At 41.4% G+C, this 24109-nt stretch overlaps 2 protein-coding genes across 3 annotated transcripts in view; one reads left to right on the plus strand and one right to left on the minus strand.

Annotated features, from left to right (window-relative positions):
• Positions 1 to 21201, minus strand: part of LOC135514170 (solute carrier family 15 member 4-like) — a 40841-nt gene extending 19640 nt beyond the window's left edge. Inside the window, exons 1-7 of the mRNA XM_064937423.1 lie at positions 20890 to 21201; positions 20026 to 20649; positions 18572 to 18864; positions 17598 to 17739; positions 17359 to 17445; positions 14263 to 14443; positions 417 to 575 (exon numbers count right to left, since the gene is read on the minus strand). Of these exons, the coding sequence (XP_064793495.1) occupies positions 417 to 575; positions 14263 to 14443; positions 17359 to 17445; positions 17598 to 17739; positions 18572 to 18864; positions 20026 to 20601 (1438 nt within the window). The 5' untranslated portion in view covers positions 20602 to 20649; positions 20890 to 21201. The remainder of the gene's footprint in view (positions 1 to 416; positions 576 to 14262; positions 14444 to 17358; positions 17446 to 17597; positions 17740 to 18571; positions 18865 to 20025; positions 20650 to 20889) is intronic.
• A 185-nt stretch (positions 21202 to 21386) lies between these two features.
• glt1d1 (glycosyltransferase 1 domain containing 1) overlaps positions 21387 to 24109 on the plus strand; it is a 41661-nt gene continuing 38938 nt past the window's right edge. For both annotated transcript variants that reach the window (XR_010451643.1, XM_064937424.1), the window contains exons 1-2: positions 21387 to 21795; positions 23789 to 23940. Coding sequence is in view for 1 of the 2 variants with exons in the window: in XM_064937424.1 (XP_064793496.1) it covers positions 21728 to 21795; positions 23789 to 23940 (220 nt within the window). In the remaining variant the exon portion in view is untranslated. The remainder of the gene's footprint in view (positions 21796 to 23788; positions 23941 to 24109) is intronic.

The raw sequence follows: 24109 nt of genomic DNA on the forward strand, positions 1-24109 counted from the left end.
TAAGGATGCAGGAAGGGTTTGTGTTTTAGAACAGAAAACCATTGATTAGGGCATAAGAATGAAGAGGAAAACAATGTCAGGTTGTTCAAAGGCTGGAGGAGAGGACTATTAATCACAACGCATACTAAAAGGTTACTTTACCATTACATAGACTACTTCCCTTCAACTTCCCCTTTAACAAAACATTATACAATTGGCTACTGGATAATAGTGGTGGTGCAATCAAGATACATTGTAACAATTAAATCAACATCTATTAGTACTGACTGTATGACCAAGACCAAATTATCACTTGTAACCAAATCTGTTAGACAAATCATTGTCATTATCAGATCTCTGCATCTCTTTATAATGCTATATACGCTTCCTTTAGACATTTCTATATCCTCTGGGCAACAGAACATCATTCCACTCACCTGCGATGCTGGCAAAGATTTCGCTGATTCCGATGAGCACATACTGGGGCACCTGCCACCATATGGGCAGATCTGCTGCGTAGTAGATGACGTCGCCAAAGACCTGGTCGATGGTGCCATTAGATTTGATGATCTCAAGTCGTTTTGTCTCCAGTATACCTGTAGGGAAGGAGGCACAAAATGTGTATATAATGTTATTAGGCCTAGATGCTTGAATTATGTCAGTGCATGAACACCAATTGTAACAAAAACAACACTTGTTTTGATGGATTATGAAAATACGTAAATGGTTAATTTTGTCTGTAAACACTACAAGATAAAGCAATGGCTTTCACCCATTGTTATTATTGATTGGCACCATCTAAAAGATGAGGACTTTCAACTTTGGAACTTTCTATGCCGAGATGCAACACTTTTTCCCTCAATATACAATAGTCATAGAAACAGAATACTTGTAAAAGTCCATTAGGGCTTAAGTGTCAAGTCAAAGCCAGTGTTTAATTAAGATCACATCTGCATGCTCGCACTCAGACATTACAGCAGTTAGTAATGGAGGAGAGAGCCGACAACTCAACAATAACACCCCCAGCATTTGTCATCAGCAGCTGCTGCCGCTTCCTAAAAGCTTTAAATCGATAAACATTATCATGGAACCAGCAGCTATTTCCAGATAACACCCAGAGACAGCCTCCTATCATCGCCCCACACTTAATGCTGTATTTGAGAGGGGATGGGACCTTCTAATCCAGCTATCCTATAATACCTCGTCCATCCCAGGCAAGGTGGTCGCTGCACTGCCCAGAGCAACTTCTTACATTCGCCATAAAACACACATATACTGCTTTTACAACATCATATCAGGCATTTAAGCTCTAGCCCTGGGTGCTTTAAAAAAATACAGCTAGAGCTACTTTTGCATATCTATTATAGAACACATTCAGCACTAGCTAAAGCAGATTAGAATTCAGTTTAACAGATTGTCAAAACTGATAAAAGGCAACGTCAATGGCCTTCAAAGGCAATGTCAACGCAGCTTTGCCATGTTTCCCACACCATGTGGTGAGGGCCAGCTTTGTGCTCCACCACTCAACAAGGGCAGGTCCGCATAGCCATAGATGTCAACCCTGTGAACTGAGGATAGCAGGCGTGCAAGACAGTGTTGATGCTCGCTGTGCCCGAGGCAACACTATGGCAGACGCACAGCTGCCAATCTGTGTCCTGCGGTGTGTGTTCCCTATACACCATTAGGTCAGTTACTACGCAGCAGAGGATTAAGGCCTCTTTAATATAGTAGTTAGCAGGAGTAACAGAGTACAGACCATCAATTAACTATAAAGGCACTCTCCAAAGTAGCCCACAGCACATTACATACACTGAAATGTATAGGACATAAAACAGTGTTTCCAAAACAAATTATTATACTATAATAGCTATGTGATTTGCTGCCTTACACATTAAAGAGAGCATTTCACAACTAAATCAGTGTGTAAAGAGGTGGGGACATGCAAGAGTAGAGTAAAGGAGTTATGCAGCATTCACCCCCTACCTGTCCTCTATGTGACCAATGGCCACAGTAGAGGCTGCTGTACTGCCCTAAACCCTTTATCTTCATTACTGTGAATTCAAATTGCTTTAAAAAAATAAAAAATAACCTTTTACCTCCCTACGTTCAAGTGCTGCAATTTTCTTTTAAAATGTTCTTATGGTAAATACATGGCAAGAAAAGTCTTTGACCATATGAAACAAACATACATTTCCTTTTTGCAATAGTAGTGGCACGGTGAGCATCTAGACAGCACTGTCTGTGTCCAAAGAATAGCATCATTAGAGGTGGTTAATATAACGATACAATAGCAAAACAACTAGTTATATAGATTCTGTATCAGACAGATTTTTCATTTAGCCTTTCTCACACAAACACACATCTCCACCTACCTACAGTACCTAGTATAGATGCACACAAATGCACACATACCAACTTACTGTCTAAACATGGGTGTAAGTATTTCCTTCTGCAGGGTGCCTGTGGTTGGCTGTGGTTTATTAATGACAGTGCTGCAGTAGTGAGCGGGATCCAGTCGAGCTGGTCTGTCCATGGGAGGGAGGGCTGTGTCTCTGGGGTCTTCATTAGGCTCTGATGACATCCCCACATGGGGCACCAGCTAGCTAGAGCCTCTGGATCACTATCCCTCTATCACACAGTCATACGCATCATACAGCAGAATGTAATACAATATCTATACTCTGCATTCATAAAGTACTCAGACCCCTTCACTTACTCCACATTTTGTTACGTTACAGCCTTATCCTAAAATTGATTAAATAAAAAATTAAAATCTTCATTAATCTACACACAATTAAACACATTTCCACACAGATGTTGGAATAATACTGTGAAAATGATAATGCCCTTTTATTGTAAGATCGGTTTCAAAAGAATGCCTGCAATTTCAGCCTGTTTGGTGGGACAGAGTTTTAGCCTACCTTATGACATCAACAGGCGGTAAATTGGTTAATAAACCAATAAGAGTTCCAAACCGCTCTGCCAATAGCAGCTAATTTTCAGTTTTCCCCTCCCCAGTCATACCACTCCCAGACAGTCCAAACAAATGTCTTGCTTGAGAAATTGCTCTTTGCTTAGAAGCTATTTCTTTCTTTCTGAATATTTTACTTGAAAACATTTACAGTAGATATGTTTCAATTGGAAAAACATTTTTATGCAAATATACTAGAATCTGCATAAAGAAAATACAGTGCATTCAAAAGAATTCAGACCTCTTTTTCCACATTTTGTTATGTTACAGCCCAATTCTAAAAAATGTCCTCATTAATCTACACACAATATATTATAATGACACATTTTTGCAAATGTATTAAATTAAAAACAGTATTACATGAGTATTCAGACCCTTTGCTATGAGCCTCAAAATTGAGCTCAGGTGCATCCCGTTTCCATTGATCCTCCTTGAGGTGTTTCTACAACTTGATTGGAGTCCACCTGTGGTAAATTCAATTGATTGGACATGATTTGTAAAAGGCACATCTGTCTTATACAAGGTCCCACTGTTGACAGTGCATGTACAGTGCCTTGCGAAAGTATTCGGCCCCCTTGAACTTTGCGACCTTTTGCCACATTTCAGGCTTCAAACAAAGATATAAAACTGTATTTTTTTGTGAAAAATCAACAACAAGTGGGACACAATCATGAAGTGGAACGACATTTATTGGATATTTCAAACATTTTTAACAAATCAAAAACTGAACAATTGGGCGTGCAAAATTATTCAGCCCCTTAACTTTCAGTGCAGCAAACTCTCTCCAGAAGTTCAGTGAGGATCTCTGAATGATCCAATGTTGACCTAAATGACTAATGATGATAAATACAATCCACCTGTGTGTAATCAAGTCTCCGTATAAATGCACCTGCACTGTGATAGTCTCAGAGGTCCGTTAAAAGCGAGAGCATCATGAAGAACAAGGAACACACCAGGCAGGTCCCAGATACTGTTGTGAAGAAGTTTAAAGCCGAATTTGGATACAAAAAGATTTCCCAAGCTTTAAACATCCCAAGGAGCACTGTGCAAGTGATAATATTGAAATGGAAGGAGTATCAGACCACTGCAAATCTACCAAGACCTGGCCGTCCCTCTAAACTTTCAGCTCATACAAGGAGAAGACTGATCAGAAATGCAGCCAAGAGGCCCATGATCACTCTGGATGAACTGCAGAGATCTACAGCTGAGGTGGGAAACTCGTATATTGCACAAATCTGGCCTTTATTGAAGAGTGGCAAGAAGAAAGCCATTTCTTAAAGATATCCATAAAAAGTGTTGTTTAAAGTTTGCCACAAGCCACCTGGGAGACACACCAAACATGTGGAAGAAGGTGCTCTGGTCAGATGAAACCAAAATTGAACTTTTTGGCAACAATGCAAAATGTTATGTTTGGCGTAAAAGCAACACAGCTCATCACCCTGAACACATCATACCCACTGTCAAACATGGTGGTGGCAGCATCATGGTTTGGGCCTGCTTTTCTTCAGCAGGGACAGGGAAGATGGTTAAAATTGATGGGAAGATGGATGGAGCCAAATACAGGACCATTCTGGAAGAAAACCTGATGGAGTCTGCAAAAGACCTGAGACTGGGACGGAGATTTGTCTTCCAACAAGACAATGATCCAAAACATGAAGCAAAATCTACAATGGAATGGTTCAAAAATAAACATATCCAGGTGTTAGAATGGCCAAGTCAAAGTCCAAACCTGAATCCAATCGAGAATCTGTGGAAAGAACTGAAAACTGCTGTTCAAATGCTCTCCATCCAACCTCACTGAGCTCGAGCTGTTTTGCAAGGAGGAATGGGAAAAAATTTCAGTCTCTTGATGTGCAAAACTGATAGACATACCCCAAGCGACTTACAGCTGTAATCGCAGCAAAAGGTGGTGCTACAAAGTATTAACTTAAGGGTGCTGAATAATTTTGCACGCCCAATTTTTCAGTTTTTGATTTGTTAAAAAAAGTTTGAAATATCCAATAAATGTCGTTCCACTTCATGATTGTGTCCCACTTGTTGTTGATTCTTCACAAAAAAATACAGTTTTATATCTTTATGTTTGAAGCCTGAAATGTGGCAAAAGGTCGCAAAGTTCAAGGGGGCCGAATACTTTCGCAAGGCACTGTATGTCAGAGCAAAAACCAAGCCATGAGGTTGAAGGAATTGTCCGTAGAGCTCTGAGACTGCACTGTCGGGGCACAGATCTGGGGAAGTGCAGCAAAAAATGTCTGCAGTATTGCAATTCCCCAAGAACACAGTGGCCTCCATCATTCTTAAAATGGAAGAAGTTTGGAAACATCAAGGCTCTTCATAGAGCTGTCCGCACGACAAAACTGAGCAATCGGGGGAGAAGGGCTTTGGTCAGGAAGGTGACCAAGAACCCAATGAACACTCTGAAAGGAGGTCCAGAGTTCCTCTGTGGAGATGGGAGAACCTTCCAGAAGGACAACAATTTCTGCAGCACTCCACCAATCAGGCCAGACGGAAGCCACACCTCAGTAAAAGGCACAACAGCTCACTTGGAGTTTGCTGAAAGGCATCTAAAGGACTCTCAAACCATGAGAAACAAGATTCTTTGGTCTGATGAAACCAACATTGAACTCTTTGGCCTAAATGCCAGGTGTCATGTCTGGAGGAAACCTCGCACCATCCCTACGGTGAAGTATGGTGGAGGCAGCATCATGCTGTGGGGATGTTTTACAAGGGCAGGGACTGGGAGACCAGTCAGGCTCAAGGGAAAGGAACAGAGCAAAGTACAGAGGGCGAGATCCTTGATGTAAACCTGCTCCAGAGCGCTCAGGACCTCACCTAACAGGACAACAACTCCAAGCACACAACGACTCTAAGCATACAGCCAAGACAATGCAGGATTGGCTTCGGGACAAAGTCTGAATGTCCCAGCCAGAGCCCGGACTTGAACCCGATCGAACATCACAGGGGAGACTCGAGGCTGTAATCACTGCCAAAGTTTTTTCAACAAAGTAGTGAGTAAAGAGTCTGAATACTTATGTAAATTAATGTAAAAAAAATTGTATATACACATTTGCAAAAATGTCTGAGCCTGTTTTTGCTTTGTCATTATGGGGTATTGTGTGTAGATCGATGAGAGAATAAGGCTGTAACAAAAAATGTGGAAAAATTTAAGGGGTCTGAATATTTCAGAATGCACTAAGAATAAAGCAATGATTACTAGGACTGTGTGTGTGGGCATGTTTAAAGCAACTGTAAACAATATTTACGCCACACTAGATACGAATGAATTATCCTCTACAATGGGAATTAAAAAGCCATTGTCCCACCATCCAAGGTCACAGCGGACATCAGCACATTTAATGTGCTCATATGCTGGAGTGAAAATGTATGGAGGAAAGACATCCTGGTTGTGGTAAAAGTCTTCAAATCACATGGATTGTTATGATTGGCCGGAAGAGATGGCTGCTATTTTATGGGCTCCTAACCAATTGTGCCATTGTGTTTTCTTGAGATATTTCTAACTTATTTTGTACATAATGTTTCTGCCATTGTCTCTTATGACCGAAAACAGCTTCTGGAAATCAGGACAGTGATTACTCACATCATGCCGGGCAAAGATTTTTTTCTTTAACGGGTCGGAGTCAGAGGATTTACTTCAGACACCTGACAAGGCCCAAATCCCTGTAATTCGCAGGAAGAAGAGATATTGGGGACCTAAATTGGGGTGCCTTGTAAGGACCCGACAGCGAGTGAGTAATCCCCCTCTACCATCGGGTAAAAATAAAGATACCTTAATAGAAAATGACTCCAGTAAAAGTCACCCAGTAATATTCTACTTAAGTATATTTGGTCTAAAATAGCATCAAAAGTAATTGTAATTAATAAAATATACAAGTATCAAAAGTGTAAAAAAATTAAATCCTTATGTGATACGTTTCAGGAAACTAGGCGTATGTCGCGGGTCTCTACTTCACAGGAGAGCCATTAGAACAAACATTTTACTTTTTTTTTTAATCAAAATGTGTCTTTTGGCAGAAATGCCTTCTTGAACATGTGAACTTTCATGTGCCTTTAAAAACAAACTTGTATGCCGTCTGTAAATACGAATAAAATTGTTCAATTACGAGCCTAGTTGGTTTAGCCAAAGACAAATGGAGTAACCTTCCCACTTGCCATGATTGGCTGAGATGCCGAGAGAGGAGTTTGGATTGGTCTACCATTTTGCACACTTCTGTCTATTTGAGCTGGTCAGTATGTCTAGGTAATCCTGTCTAACGCACAAAAAAATCAAATATATTGTGTATTAAAACTGCATAAGTGTTGCTCTCTTTCTCAGGTCTTCTTTCTGAGGGACTGAGTTTTGAAATCAGTGGAATTTGAGTATGATAGTTTACATTTACTTGGCCAGCTATAGTCGAACCTGGATGTTAGCTAGCTGCAGATTCATGCAGGGTGGTAATCACAACTCATGGCATTATGGTTCATTGTTTACCAAGCTAGCTCCACTATGCAAGCAACCATTTCGGGTGCATTCGTAAATTCAGTCTGGCCATCAACTCCGATTTCAGAGCACTCTCGCCCGAGTGTGCCAGAGAGCGCAGAATAACCAATGTATTTACACTCAACACCGATTGAATATGGCCAGTGTCAGTAAATGCGAAACGCTCTGAATTTACAAATGGACAATCTGACAGCACAGTTGCAGTCACCAACGCTCTGGATAACATAACAGCCTAACCAGCTCTGCTTGGGCGAGTAATGTTCAGTGAGCTGTTCTCTCTCACTTAGATGTCTGGAAGTAGCTAGCAAGTTAGCTTGGGTGCTTGACTACTGCTGTTCGTACATTTGGATCAACTCTTAAAGAGATGGGTGGGGCTAAAGCTTAAGAGGGTGTGAACGATGCTGAATGGATGTAGACAAAAGGCTCTCCAATAGTACCAAAACATTCAAAGGCCATTTCCTCAAAAGTGAGTTCACAAGTTTATCAACTTTCAAACCAAAATTACTTTCCCATTGTTCCTCAACTGTAGTGTACGATATACACTTTTGTAGCTAAGAGTCTCCACTTTTATCCAATGTAAAAAACACAATTTATAAAATGCTGCTACATAAGACCAATTTGAGCCGGTCGGTCACATATTAAGCAAACCAGATGGCACCATTTTATTGGTTTTTAAATGTACGGAAAGCAAGGGGCACACTCCAACAGCATGTATGTTAAGTGAGTCCGCCAGATCTGAGGTAAATAGAAACTTCAGTGATTTCTTAAACGGTTTGAATCATGTCTGAGTATAACAGAACTTATGTAGCAGGCAAAACCCCGAGAACTAACCACTAACCATTCAGATTTTTTTTGAGGTCTCTGTCTGTTCAGTGTGTTCTCCTTGGGAAACGATATTTCTTAGGCAATTGTTTTCAGTTCATACCGCTTCCACTGGATGTCACCAGTCTTTGGAATTTGGTTGAGGTTATTCCTTTGTGCAATGAAGTAGTGCCAACTAGGAAATGGGTAACAATGTTGAAAGTTGCGCAAGACTTGAAAAGTAGCGTTAGTTTCCGCTCGTCCTCTATTGAAAACAGATAGACCAGTCTTCAATTTAATCGATTATTAACATTTAAAAATACCAAAAGTTGTATTACAAAAGCAGTTTGAAATGTTTTGTCAACGTTTACAGGTAACTCTTGAAATATTTTGTAGTTTGCACAATTTGGAAGCGTTTTTTTCTCTGGATCAAACGCACCAAATAAATGGACATTTTGGATATATATGGAGGGAATTAATCAAACACAAAGGACCAATTGTGATGTTTATGGGACATATTGGAGTGCCAACAAAAGAAGCTCGTCAAACGTAAGGCATGTTTTACTTTTTATTTCTGCGTTTTGTGTAGCACCTGCAGGGTTGAAATATGCTACTTTGTTTACTGTTGTGCCATCATCAGATAATAGGTTCTTATGTTTTCGCCGAAAAGCCTTTTTAAAATCTGACATGTTGGCTGGATTCACAACGAGCGTCCCCTATACCATAAGAAGTTAATGTGCAACCAGAGAAAAAAATAACATTTAAATACAAACTCTAGACCACCTTTACACAGAGATGCTTAGCGTAGAAGGCTCTCCCTCACCCTCCATTTGGCAAAACCACAACTAACTCCATCCTCCTGATTCCTGCTTACAAGCAAAAACTAAAGCAGGAAGTACCAGTGACTCGCTCAATAAGGAAGTGCCAGATGACGCAGATGCTAAGCTATAGGACTCTTTTGCTAGCACAGACTGGAACATGTTGAAGAGTACACCACATCAGTCACTGGCTTCATCAATAAGTGCATCGATGACATCATCCACACAGTGACCATCCACCCATCCAACAACCAGAAGCTATGGATTACAGGCAACATCTGCACTGAGCTAAAAGGGTAGAGATGCCGCTTTCAAGGAGCAGGACTCTAATCTGGACGCGTATAAGAAGTCCTGCTATGCCCTCCGACAAACCATCACAGGCAAAGCGTCAATACAGGATGAAGATTGAATCGTACTACACTATCTTTGACGCTTGTCGGATGTGGCAAACTATTACGGACTACAGAGGGAAGCACAGCCGCAAGCTGCCCATTGACACAAGCCTACCAGACGAGTAAAACAACTTCTATGCTCGCATTGAGGCAAGCAACACTGAAGCATGCATGAGAGCGCATCAGCTGTTCCAGACAACTGTGATCATGCTCTCCATAGCCGATGTGAGTAAGACCTTAAAACAGGTCAACATTCACAAGGCCGCAGGGCCAGACGGATTACCAGGACATGTACTCTGAGCATGCGCTGACCAACTGGTATGTGTCTTCACTGACATTTTCAACCTCTCCCTGACCGAGTCTGTAATACCAACATGTTTCAAGCAGACCACCATGGTCCCTGTGCCCAAGAAAGCAAAGGTACCGTCCTGTAGCACTCACGTCAGTAGCCAAGAAGTGCTTTGAAAGGCTGGTCATGGCTCACAACACAATTATCCCAGAAACCCTAGACCCACTCCAATTTGCATACCGCCCCAACAGATCCACAGATGATGCAATCTCTATTGCACTCCACACTGCCCTTTCCCACCTGGACAAAAGGAACACCTATGTGAGAATGCTATTCATTGACTACCGCTCAGCGTTCAACACCATAGTGCCATTAAAGCTCATTACTAAGCTAAGGACCTTGGAAGTAAACACCTCCCTCTGCAACTGGATCCTGGACTTCCTGACGGGCCGCCCCCAGGTAGTAAGGGTAGGTGACAACACATCCACCATGCTGATCCTCAACACGGGGGGGGGGCCTCAGGGGTGTGTGCTCAGTCCCCTCCTGTATTCCCTGTTCACTCATGATTGCACAACTCCAACACCATCATTAAGATTGCCAGTGACAAGTGGTAGGTCTGATCATCAACAACGGTGAGACAGCGTATAGGGCGGAGGTCAGATCAGAGACCTGGCAGTGTGGTGCCAGGATAACAACCTCTCCCTCACCGTGATCAAGACAAAGGAGATGATTGTGGACTACAGAAAAAGGAGGAACGAGCACACTGCCATTCTCATTGACAGGGCTGTTGTGGAGCAGGTTGAGAGTTCCAAGTTCCTTGGTGTCCACATCAGCAACAAACTATAACGGTCCAAACACACCAAGACAGTCGTGAAGAGGGCACGACAACACCTATTCCCCCTCAGGAGACAAAAAGATTTGGCAGCTGTACCATCGAGAGCACTGGTTGCTTCACCGCCTGGGTATGGCAACTGCTCGGCCTCCGGCTGCATGGCAAAACAGAGGGTAGTGTGTACGGCCCAATACATCACTGGGGCCAAGCTTCCTGCCATCCAGGACCTCTATACCAAGTGGTGTCAGAGGAAGGCCTTAAAAATGGTCAGACTCCAGCCACCCGAGTCAAAGACTGTTCTCTCTGCTACCACATGGCAAGCGTTACCCGGAGTGCCAAGTCTAGGTCCAAAAGGCTTCTTAACAGCTTCTACCCCCAAGCCATAAGACTCCTGAACAGCAAATCAAATGGCTACCCAGACTATTTGTCCCCACCCCCCAGTTTTACACTGGTGCTACTGTTTATTATCCATGCATAGTCACTTTCGCTCTACCTACATGTACATATTACCTCATCTAACCAGTTCCCCGGCACATCGACTCTGTACTGGTAGCCCCTGTATATAGCCTCGCTACCACTATTTTATTGCTACTACTTATTTTGTATTTTATTACTGTTATTTAGTAAATAGTTCACTTTTTTCATTAACTGCATTGTTGGTTAAGGGCTTGTAAGTAAGCATTTCACTGTAAAGTTCTACAACTGTACTCTGCACATGTGACAAATAAAATGTGACATTAATACGTGCATTGGTTCTCAAATGTGCCACTGATTTGAGAAAAGGCTTGTCTCAATCAAAATATTTTTGCCTGAATACATTAATGCAGCAGCCAGTGATTGACTAGGCTGGGTCTATTTCAAAGATAATCCACAGGCTGGAACTGGACTGAGCAGTACTCGATGGGTGCAGTCAAACAGGACCAGAGTAGAAGATGCATGGCATCCCATCTACTCCCTATGCTATATAAGGATGAGAAAACAAAGTACACTTTTTTCCCCCCAAGTCTGTATGATACCATCTAACCAGAGAGCTGTGTTTTGAGGCAAAGAATATGAATAACTTTGACAGACTACCTGCTGCGTCATGAAGAACAAACAGCCCTGTGAAGGTCAGGTCCCCTTTGTAGAGGACAGTGGGGCTGGTCAAATATACAATACCTTCAAAAAGTATTCACACCCCTCAACTTTTTAAACATTTTGTTATGTTACAAAGTGGGATTAAAATGGTTTTGTCCTATTATCAACAATCCACACACAACTCTCAAAGTGGAAGAAAAATATTTATTAATGAAAAATAAAAACGCTCAAATCTTGATTAGATAAGTATTAAACACCGAGTCAATGTGTTAATCACCTTTTGCAGCAATTACAGCTGTGAGTGTTTTTGGGTAAGTCTAACATGCTGACCAGACCGGACACATCGTGTGCGCTGCAAAATAAATGTAGAAATCCATGTTATTCAATTATTGGGCCAACGATCGTCTGCGTTGCCAAGGGCTAAAATAGAAGTTATTCTAATTTCTGACGCAGATCGCGCTGCAAGTCCTGCCTCTTCCATCTCCTCATTGGTTTATAGAAGCAGGTACCCATGTGCCATCTCCTCATTGATTACACCCACGTGGGTGATTGAAAGACAATGGTTTTGCTGGTTGTTGTGGAAATACTATGAAAGTGTAGATGCCAATCACCATTTACTGTAAGTTCACAGATGAAAAAGCCTGGAAGGAGGAGAGATGACTATTGTACATTTGCCCATTATTCTTTTAAAAATTCTTCAAGCTCTGTCAAGTTGGTTGTTGATCATTGCTAGACAGCCATTTAAGTATTCCCATAGATTTAAGCTAATTTAAGTCAACTTTAACTAGGCCACTCAGGAACAATGTCTTAGTAAACTCCAGTGTAAATTTGGCCTTGTGCTTTACGATATATTCCTGCTAAATGGTAAATATCTCCCAGTTTCCCCTCAAGGATTATTTTTTTTTATATCCTAAACCCCAAATGTTTTCACTCAGGTCCCCCTTCCGGAATTGGGGAACATCCCACGCCGCCTTTTTTTTTAAACATTTAACCTTTAAGTCAGTTAAGAACAAATTCTTATTTACAATGATGGTCTACCCTGGGCCAAACCCGGATGATGCTGGGCAAATTGGGCCGCGCACAATCACGGCTGGCTGTGATATAGCCTGGATTCGAACCAGGGACTGTAGTGACACCTCTTGCACTGAGATGCTGCGCCACCCGGGAGCAATATAGGAATACGAAGAGTGGTACTCAGTGATGTATTCAGGACAACAGTATATATTTTCTTTGCCACATTTTTGCAGTATTAGTTTAGTGGCTTATTGCAAACAAGATGCACGTTTTGGATGATTTTATTCTGTTCTTTTATTATTTTCTTCCTCTGTCAGTTAGGTTAGTATTGTGGAGTAACTACAATGTTGTTAATCCATCCTCAGTTCTCCTATCACAGCCATTCAACTCTGTTTTAAAGTCACCATTGGCCTCATGGTGAAATCTCTGAGCGGTTTCCTTCCTCTTCGGCAACAGAGTATTGATACATCATCCAAAGCATAATTGATAACTTCACCATGATCAGAGGGACATTGTGTCCTTTCAGCTTTTAATTTTTCCATCTACCAACAGGTCAAATCCAGTCTGGGAGGCATTGGAAAACCTCCCTGGTCTTTGTGGTTGAATCTGTGTTTGAAATTCACTTCATGATTGAGGGACCTTACAATTATCTGTATGTGTGGTGTATAGAGCTGGGGTAGTCATTCAAAAATCATGTTATTCACTATTGCACACATTGAGTCCATGCAAATTATTTAGGCTTGCCATAATAAAGAGGTTGAATACTTGACTCAAGACATTTCAGCTTTAAATTGTTAAATAATTTGTCAAAAATAATAATAATAATCTACATTATGGGGTATTGTGTGTAGATCAGTGACACAATCTCAATTTAATCCATTTTAAATTTAGGCTGCAACAACAAAATGTGGAAAAAGTCAAGGGGTGTGAATCGTTCTTGAAGGATCGAATCCCAGAGCCGACAAGATAAAAATCTGTTGTTCTGCCCCGGAGCAAGGCAGTTAATTAACCCCCAACAACAACTGCTCCCTGGGCACTGATGACATGGAGGTCGATTAAGGCAGCTCCGCGCACCACTCTGATTGAGGGGTTGGGTTTATTGTATTCAGTTGTACAACTGACTAGGTTTCCCACTTCCCTTTCACTTAAATTACATTTAAAAAAATAAAGTTGTACGAACGTTGAATTTTTACAAATGATCCCAGTCTTGCTATCCTTTCCCTTCTCAAAAGTCATTGAACATGTTAAACATGCGTGACATTCTGTTTAAGCAAAGCAAAGCAACATTGGCTAGCTTGTCCCGTTTGCCTCGTGAGTCATGACTCCTGACCCTGACATCTTCTCAGCGACAGAATAAGGAACAGCAACACATCTCATTGAGAGATGAGATCAAGGAGATGGGTTTTTCCCTAACATGTGACATTTGAAATGTGTGACATTTATTATGGTGAACAGTATGACTGTGACATTGTGAAACTGTGGGTTGAAGAGGATGTGGGGTGGTTTAAATGGAAGATTAACTAGCATGATCTACCATAACAGGCTCTCAAGACATGCCAGACACAGTAAGGATTAGCTGTTGCACTCCACTCACCAGCCGCCACAGCTGACCACATGACAAAGAACATCCCCACTGCGATCCTCTTGAGGGAGGAGGGCAGCAGGCCTCTGCGTTTGAGGATGGGGTCCACCACTTTGTCCTTAAGAGGGATCAGCATGAGAATAAGCACTGCGTCGAACATTGTCAGCCAGGCAGCAGGGAAGCGGAATGTGATCTGTCAGGAATCCAGAAGAAGACAAACATGAGAAACTATTTACAAGAAGTGCACAAGGCATGGAAAACAATAGAGAATGTCAGTGCACTCCTGTCCAGTTCCTCAGGGGTGAGGGAGTGATGTGCTGATGGCCTTGACACCGTGTTGGCGCCCTCAGCTGGACAGAACTAAAACTGAACCAAAACTCAAGTTAAATAAATATATTCAAATAAAAATGAAAGTATAGTTTACATCTCACAAAATCTATTGCACACAAACTAAATCTGGTAACACCATCTAAAGAACAATTAATCATGTATTAGAATAATTCAGAGTTACGTGGGTAACATATTGTCCCAGCAGCAAATATGTTTTGGTGAAATGATAAACAAGACTGTTGCAGTAGCAATTAGTGTTAGCGAAAGACCAGAGATGGAGAAATTATTATCATTATCATCATCATCAAAACATTCTTTGAAATTATACATATGAATACACTGGATAACAAATGAATCAACATGGAAAACATGATTTGCAAATTGCAAGGCATAGTCCTTATTTATTTTGCAATTCAAATGTTAAGTGCCTCCTGAACTCTCAAACCATCTAGTTTTAAACATTTGACGGTCCCGTTTATTCCCTGATTGAATTTACATTTCTTAGACTAACCGCTGGTAATTTATACATTGTGCGCCGCCCCTCATTATCATATCCAAAACATGAAAGTGTGCTAAGTATTTGCACCCGGGTGAGTCTAGTTTGATTGGCAGAGGTGCCCCAGTAGCGACCAGAGGGGGGGGCACATTAACATCGGTAAGTATTAATTAAGCAGAAAAACTGCCCAGACAGTGGAATGGCTCTTCATCCTGCAGCTACTCTTCCCTTGGACTGAGTATGCAGAGAAGTGACCCTAAAAACACAGGTGGACCAAACTTTTGAGAGTGTTGGTTTTTACTCAAGAAGTCTCTGCACTTTGGAAGACTAGGATTAATGAAATAATTACTTATTACACTTTTGGACATTTCTGCCCATTACCTTACAATGTGCAATTGTCAAGAAAGTAATTGAACCAGAAGGAATACACATAACTGCCTCTACTATACACATTTGGCCTTGCCTCAACACTTACACATTAAAACTAACTGGGAGGGGAAAAATACTATAACACTAAATTATTTATTTATTATTCTGGCCAGTAATATAAAACCTTCCATTTCCGCTTTGATGTCTTCACTGCTTGCCTTTGCTTTGCCAAGCTTACCCTGGCTACCTGCTCTCAGCTATCATCAGAGTAGGATATGATTTCATGAAAAAAAATATTCTCTGTAAATTACAGCTCAAATGTATCTCCAGAATTAAAGGTGCACAACATCACTGTGGTAAAGATATCTGATCTCACTTCCATTTTCAATTTGATGACTGCTTAGTGTATGGTAAAAGCACTTCCTTTTTTTGGAAACAAATACTACATGCTGAGAATGAAAATAATAACATTTCCTGTTTAAATGATACTTAAATGTAAAGGCCATTTCATAAAATCACTTGCTGAGAAATGGCCATGTCACCTGAAAGCTGTTTTGACAGATAGTATTGAAATAAAACTGAAAAACAGAATAAGTGGCATGTGTTTGCTCTTTTTAGATCTGTAAAAAAGGGGGGAAAACCTGCAGTTGCTACATACATTTTTGGACATAAAGAAGAATACGTACCCAGTGAATCTTGAAGAATATAACTTATAAATGCCTCATGAGCTTAGTTCAACAGTCGTACCCCATCAGAACACAAAATATAGGACTATTTGTCTCCAATGTTTGTTTACTTTTATTTTGTATACAAACACTATTGCCTCAAAACATGGTTAAAACTATAGTGTTTATCATGCATGGTCAATCCTTGCATCCATAGCTCTGTCTATGAATTTGAGAGTGGTTACATTTCTCAAGCCCCACCCCTCAACTTTTTATCAAAACAGTGGCAGGGACAGGTTTTGTTATTGTTTCAACTGGGGATTTCCCCCTTTTAAGATGGTGGATGTTTTAACACCATACAATGTGTGGTTAACGAGAAAGTGTTTCAGTTCACATTTTACTCTACATACTTCCCTTACCACCCTATGCATGTGTATGTTCAAATGCCTGACAAGACTTTGAATCTAAAAGTAGAAACAAACTCAAACAGGTGCTAGTCTCTTAACCATTTGTAGTCAAAGTATGTGATGTGGATTAACCAAACACTTCACATAAGCTACTCTCTGGGAGATAATGGGACACACACTACAACAGAAGATATATGGCCTAGTCTAATCAGAGGCATCACCCAGGGGGAAAAAAAGGATGCTGTTTATCTGTGATTAGGGAGTGGGTCAAACTTTTGATTTAATCCTCAGGGGTTTAGCAACCTTGACAGCTTCCAGCTGTTGTCTCTGATGCTTTTTCACTGGCCTACTGACTCATCTCTACTCTATAGGGAAACTAATCCTTCCCATTCGAAATCAGGTTAGACAGAGACAGCCAACTGGACCTGTGGGGCTGTCTGCCAACACACAAAACGTGATATTTAACCTTCAAGTTTGAGTAATGCCCAAAATGTGACAGACTATGCTTTCTAGCATTTGGTCAGAGCAACATTGACTACCCACTGGGCAAAGACTGGTTGAATCAATGTTGTTTCCACGTCATTTCAACAAAACAATTAAATGTGATGCCGTTGAATCAACGTGGGAAAATGATTGGATTTGCAAAAAGTCGTCAACGGAAGGGATTCTGTCTTTTTTTCCACCTAGATCCAATGACATGGTGAATGTTTTTGATGATTTCACATTAGTTGACAATTCAACCAAGTGTAAATTAAAACTAGATTGAAATTACATCTCTGCCTAGAGGGAATAATCATAGCACACATGCAGGCAAATCAGCTGGGGTTCAATTTGAGTTTACCTGGAGGGTGCCGTCACTGCTGTTGGTGCCTGTGCTGGTGTCAGGAATCCTTAGATGTAGGCTCTGGAGGAAATATGTTGTCTGCATCTACAGAACAGTGAAAAGAAAATTCCTATTTCTTAACTGATGCCATTTTCCCTGCAAAAACACTGAAAAAAACCTACTGTACTTGATCCTGATGTAATTCACGTTGCTTAGTTCTATGAAAACAAAAGGAGGGGAATAGATAAATCTCTCACCTGAAAGTATACAGTCCAGTATGGGATAAGAGCAAAGAACACCGGGAGAACTTTAAGCATTGCTTTCACCTCCTCCACCTTCTCCTCAGGGAATCTCCCTCCATATGTCACCTTGGCACCGTCCAGCATAGTCGGTTTAGCCCTTTACAAGAGAAGAAATACACATTTTAACAACTTTAAAGACATACAAAGTTGTTAGTCCATGTTTTGATAAGGGCCGTACAATTTAATAAATATCCCATAAACACACTCAGCTACAATTCAACTAAATTCTGGAGTTAAGACTTTTAATTAGGACTTTTTTGTGAATGTCTCTCCTTTAAAATAACAGCACTTCTAGTGAAAGGGCAGAAACGATATACTAAAGCCTATAATCCCCATCTCTGGATAAAAAGCCTTAACAAGGAATTCTTGAAAGGCTGCAGGATTGACCAACTTAAAATATTCAATGTCAAGCTTTTGGACTGATAGTACTACTTAGGTTCAAAGTCAAGCAACAGAACTTTGGAATAACTTTCCTCCACAACGAATGATGATGAATGCCAGGGGGAAAAAAAGAAAAACTTCTACAGTACAGGCTGGGGATCAAAGAAAAGTTTAACATAAAGGGCTACCAGCAAAACCTAGTGGTGAGATCTTGGACCAGAGTAGATACCATACACAGAAACACTTGCTTTTATCCAAAGCAACTTAGTCATTTTACATTTGGGGGGTGCTGGGAATCAAACCCACAACCCTGGCATTGCAAGCGCAATACTCTACTAACTGAGCCAAACAGGAGCACATAGCCTTATTTTTTTTTTATCCAAAAGAAGATTTGAAGATGTTTGCTATAAGGTTAAGAGTATTGGATGTCCATCGAGATCAGAGAGAGCCCAGCCTCATTCACACCCTTGATCTAGCCCACATCCAGCTACTGATATAGTACTACTAAGTAAGAGCAACACAATGGTGATCTGGCTGGCCCCTCTTACCGTAGCAGGTTGGGCTCTTTGGGCTGTGCAGTGCAGAAGGCGTAACCCAGGATCTTGAACATATCAGTGAATGCACTACCGTCAGCTGGCTTGTTGATGAAGACTGTACGCCCCAGCAGGAACACCAGGAAGGAGACACCCAGGCACACAGCTGGGATGATGTACCCCAACTGGAAGTTGATGTTCTGCTGGATGTAAGCCACGCCACCTAGGGACAAGATGGCCCCTAGGTTGATGCACCAGTAGAACCAGTTGAAGAACCTGCGAGTGGCCTCTGGGCCACGATCTTTTACCTGTGAGGCGAAAGGGCTTGTCATGGCAACCAATATCATCATTCAACCTCTGCAATCCATCAGCATCCTTTAAAAAAACTGTATTGTAATATTATAATCAAACTCAATAGGCTAGACCCAAAATGGGCATGCATGGCCATCTAAAAAACAGTAGGCCTATCATAGGAAACATGTTGTTGTAAATCTCATCATTCAATGGCATTAAATAATCATTTGTTCTTAACTGACTTGCCTAGTTAAATATAGGTAAAATAAAATAAGAGTGTATAACTACCATGTGATGCAGCCTACAGTGCTAATATATTCCTTCTATTCCATGCTTCAAAAATAGGGGAAGTAACTTTGTGAAAAGCAATAAGACTGTCCACTAACTCATGAATAGGTTAATCTAATAATGTTTTGAAGATGAACAACTAATTATTCTCAATGGCATGACCATTTTACCCCAGTATTACTTTTGTATCCCACATGAAACATTTAAAAATCAAAATGAAAGTGTCTAAATCAATCACCCACTAAAAATGTGGCAAGCGAAAACAATTGAAAATCATATGACGATGGAATTGAAATCTGTGCTAATCAAAGTCACCACCTCTTTGAAAACTATGTTGGCCAGCCTGGTTTAGCTAGATTTGAACAACAATGACCCCTTTCAAAGATTTCCTACTGAAATGGGCTTTCCTCCTTTATGGCGGGTCTTATAGGTAGCCCTAATACTTAATTTCGATGAGAAAAAGAACGAGACACATGTGAGTTTCGCTTCCTATGTTGATGTAAAATTACTCATCTAGCATTCTTCTCAGCCTTAGAGGACTGGTGTGTTGACCTGATTGATGGCATTACCCAAATGTAAACCTCATGATGCAAATTGCCAATGGCTACAACTAGCAGGGGTCTTGCGGATTGAGTGATCGTGGTAAACCTAGAGAGATGACAGGCATAGTACATCAACATTTTTCCTATTCCACGATTACCCTTCCAGTCCATATACAAGGCTGACCAAAGTAAGATCATGTTAGAACCTTTCAGATGTTATAAATGAGTCTGTGTTAGACAGGATCGCATTAGCAACAGTGTTAAGCATAATACATTGAGCATTCATTAAGTTTCCATAACAGATCTGAGAGAGGTTGCTTTGTTCAGTCATAAGATATACTGTACCTGGTCTGCCCCAAATGGAGTGATGTTGGATTTCACTGTTCCCACACCAAGGGCAATGAGAACAAGGGCAGTGTAGATCACTGGCCCGCAGTAAGGTGCCCGTGTGGGGCAGGTCACATTGCTTGGAAGGGTACCATTTGTGCTCAAACACTCAGCCGGTTGTACTGGAAATGCCATTTCATCACCACACAGGGTATTCTGGGATTCTGTACTTGCGATAAATGGGAAAAACAGTATGCCAAGAAAGTACAGGATCAAACTGCCAGCTATTGTCCAGAACTTTCCCAGATATGCATCAGCCAGCCAGCCACCAAATGGTGAGATCAGGTATGTAACCCCCATGAACATCAGTGGTGCCTGGCTGGCCTGAGTTCCCTCCCAATAAAATGGGCTACTGTTGAGGAAAAGGACCAGGTTGGAAGTGATGCCATAGAATGCCACTCGTTCCAATGACTCTGCCAGCAGAATAGTCGCGCATGCCAGTCTTCTGCCCTGGAACACTGACACAGGCCTGTTCACAGTCACAGAGCTGCTGTCCAAAAGAGGGGTGCTCTCACTGGCATTCCTGCTGGCCATCTTAGGCTGACGTGTTGACTTGAAATGTTCACTGGAAAAACGTCAAACCTAAACCAAATGAACACGGGATGATAAAAATACAACAATAGTAGGAGTTATGATGTCGTTAAGATGGAGAGACTACAACTAGGTGGTCCATTTCTGCTTAAGAGATACTTGTTTTCTTAGATAGCTAAGTAAGGCATTGAATATTAGCTAGCTTACAAAGTTTGGTGTGGTTCATGACATCGGCATGCTAGCTTTAGAAAGATGATTCGCATCATAACACTGAGAAGTAGCATACAGTACCTTTAATGAGTGACACACGTTCCAACGTCTGCCATTTAGCCTCCTATCCTAACAGTTTTCTTGCTCGACCTGACACTAAATCAATGTGTTCAGAAAAGAGAATATCTAGCAAGCTAGCTACTCGCGTAACTGTAATGAAACTGACACTCACACTGCCTGTCACAGCACTGGCGCGTGACTGTAAGCTCATTCAGCAGTCTAAATTGTGCTTTTTCCCGAATAACATGAACAGATTAAACGACTTCACGTAACACTACTGACAGTTTGAGCGACTGAGGCAGTCAATCCCTACATTTTACAAATTTGTGATTCGTGCAGTTGTTGCGCTGTTTCGATGCACATAGTTGAGTCATCTTAATTCCTCCCACTGTCGAATTTTAGCCTAGCTCCATTGGCCACAATGGTAACATGCTTATAATCTATTGGTCGAAAAGGAAGCCATTCAATGCTAACACTTCCTGCAGTGCTTGCAGTTCCTCTTTCTTTTGAGTAGAGAGTGTCATGAGTGAAGGTCAGAGATCTCAAAATGGAATTAAACGAATTAATAAATATAGCCATATAAATAATTATATAGCTATATTGTTTTTTTTTTTAAAGGTCGCTAGGAATTTTCTGGAGGGGCCAGAGAGAGCGTTCCTCGTTTCCAGGGGAACATTACGAAAGACGGACTGTCATTTTGTAAACAGTCCCACGTGTGCCAACGATGACGTAGCTCATGGTGTCAACAGGATGAGCTATAAACAGCCTGCAACTCAGGCAACTCTACACTAATTGAACATTCTTTTTACATCGAACCTCTATTCAAATTGTAAATATAGAGACAGCCCTGGGTGTAGCAATGAAATTGCTATTTCTTGCATGCCTCAGTCCAAAAACGGGAAACTGCACCACAGCCGAGAGAATAAGGTAACGTTAGCGAGCTAGTTTTTGGGTTGTCTTGAAAATAAGGAAGTAACGTTAACGTGCTAGCTAGCTCACTGTCAGGAAAATGTGGATCATTATTGGAGACCGGAGCTCAATTTACCTAGCATACAATAAGGAATCATAGTATGTTGGATCTGCAATACATGCCCTGTATTGGCCAATGATTCCCATTCAATGGTCAGTGCCAGAGCCATGTATCTATCGAGGTCCTGTGTGGCTCAGTCGGTAGAGCATGGCACTTGCAACGCCAAGTGTCGTGGGTTCGATTCCCGCTGGGGCCACCCATATGTAAAAGTAGTGGCCCCAGCCGACTTGTAAGTCGCTTTGGACAAAAGCGTCTGCTAAATGGGATATATTATATTAAATGCACGACTCTGGTTAGTACCCACCTCACCTGTCATTGGTTGTCAAATATATTGGCTAACATCAGCTGGATCAACGCTCCCATCGGGGAATCAGTCGTGATCAATCAAAAACATTAACGCGTAGAGACTGATGTTAACATGAGGAGGTAGAAGGGGGTTCGTTTCCGGAGAAATGTCAGTGCCGAACTGCCGATGAAGCGAACATAACAGAATACAGGAATTCAAGTATTTTGTTAATAGGAGATTGGAAGTGGAGTAAAATGTCGGAAGTTGATGCTGAGTTCACATCAAACAGCGAGTCGAGTAAAGTTGGGGAAGATGAATGTCCTGAATGGAGAACCGTAGTTTTGAAAACTGGATCTGAAAGGAAATTCTCTCTAAAATGAGAGTGGAGGATACGTCTATGAATGATAATGATTCACATCTTCTTTGGATGCGTTTGTTGAGTAAGGATGCGTATGTGGGAAACCCGTTTGAGGTGTCAAATGGTGAAGTATACGCTGGGAAAAGTGTCAGAGTGACTGTCAGTGACCAGGACTCTGTCAGAGTGACCAGGAGTGGTCTTATTTTGATGTATTGTATTTCTGAAGAACAGAGGAAGATTGCAGTGGGTCTCAAAATTATCCTGACAACAGAAGTTTTGTGCTTTGAACTTCGGAGTAGAGCACCTGTCAAAGGAGTCATCTCAGGGGTGACCACAGATGTTCAGGTTGAATACCTGAAGAGAATTCCTGGTGTGGTTGTTGCCCGGCAACTGACCTGCTGGGTGACTGGAGAAAAAGAAGAAAGTCTCTGTCGGTCCTTATGTTTTTTGATAAAGAGCATCTACCTATGCATGTGAAGCTTGGTTATGTAAGATGCGTTGTAAGAGCTTTTGTTCCCAAACTACTGCAGTGTAAGAACTGTAAAGGTTTTGGCAATGTTTCAAGTGTGTGTAGACGAGTTGCAATTGTGGTTGGGATCATGATCCCGAGTTCCTGGGGTGAAGGAGTTTGAGGTGGCAAAAGTTAGAGCGACCAATCGAAATCTCCTATGCGGAGGCGATTAAAAGATTTGAGAAAACAAGTAATCCTAGTGAAGTAATCCTAGGTAGTGGATCCACCACAGCCTGTTGTAAATGTTTGCTGTCAGTCAAAAGATACCCTGTGTTAAAAAGGAAGATTTTTGTGGCATTCATTGCCACAGTTATAAACTGTATGGCTCAAGTCTCAAAGAAGTCTAAGAAACTGGACATTATTGTGGCTGTGGCGGAAATGTTTTTAGGACTTAAGAATTTTACATCTGAAGACTAGCAAGGGGTACTGGTGCCAGAATACGGCCCGCCCGCCCTCCCAGGCTCCCCTTGAACCTCTAGGGAACAGATCTGTTTATTTTTATACCAGTGAAGTTGTTTTATTTATTTTAAGTCATTTTTTTTGCTAGTATTTCCATTTTTGGGGGGGGAATTCTGTTTCCATCCCGCACAGTAGGTGGCGGAATGCACATTTAAATGGTTGCCAATATACCATAAAAGAAGAAGTGCTCCCACCTAGCCAGCTATCCAGTTAACCTACACATCGAGATATAGCTATAGTGCTAGCTAACTGTAAGCTACAATCTTTTCATTGCAGGACACACATTGAATCAGCGGGTCACACCTGTGAGCTTCGAGATGCTGCGGATTTCAAGTCATCGGCAGAGGTGGCCAGTTTGATAGAACAGAAGCCACCTTTCGAGGGTGCTATTGCCATTCACCTGTTCAAAGGAGGCAGGCTCCTTCTAGGTGAAGCTACAGTACCTTCAGAAAGTATTAATTCCCGTTGACTTATTCCACATTTTGTTGTGTTACAGCCTGAATTCTAAATTGATTAAATCTATTTTTTTACACACAATAGCCCATAATAACAAAGTGACAGCATGTTTTTAGAAATGTTTGCTTATTTATTGAAAAT

Source organism: Oncorhynchus masou, chromosome 25 (assembly GCF_036934945.1).
Source record: "Oncorhynchus masou masou isolate Uvic2021 chromosome 25, UVic_Omas_1.1, whole genome shotgun sequence".
NCBI lineage: Eukaryota > Metazoa > Chordata > Actinopteri > Salmoniformes > Salmonidae > Oncorhynchus > Oncorhynchus masou.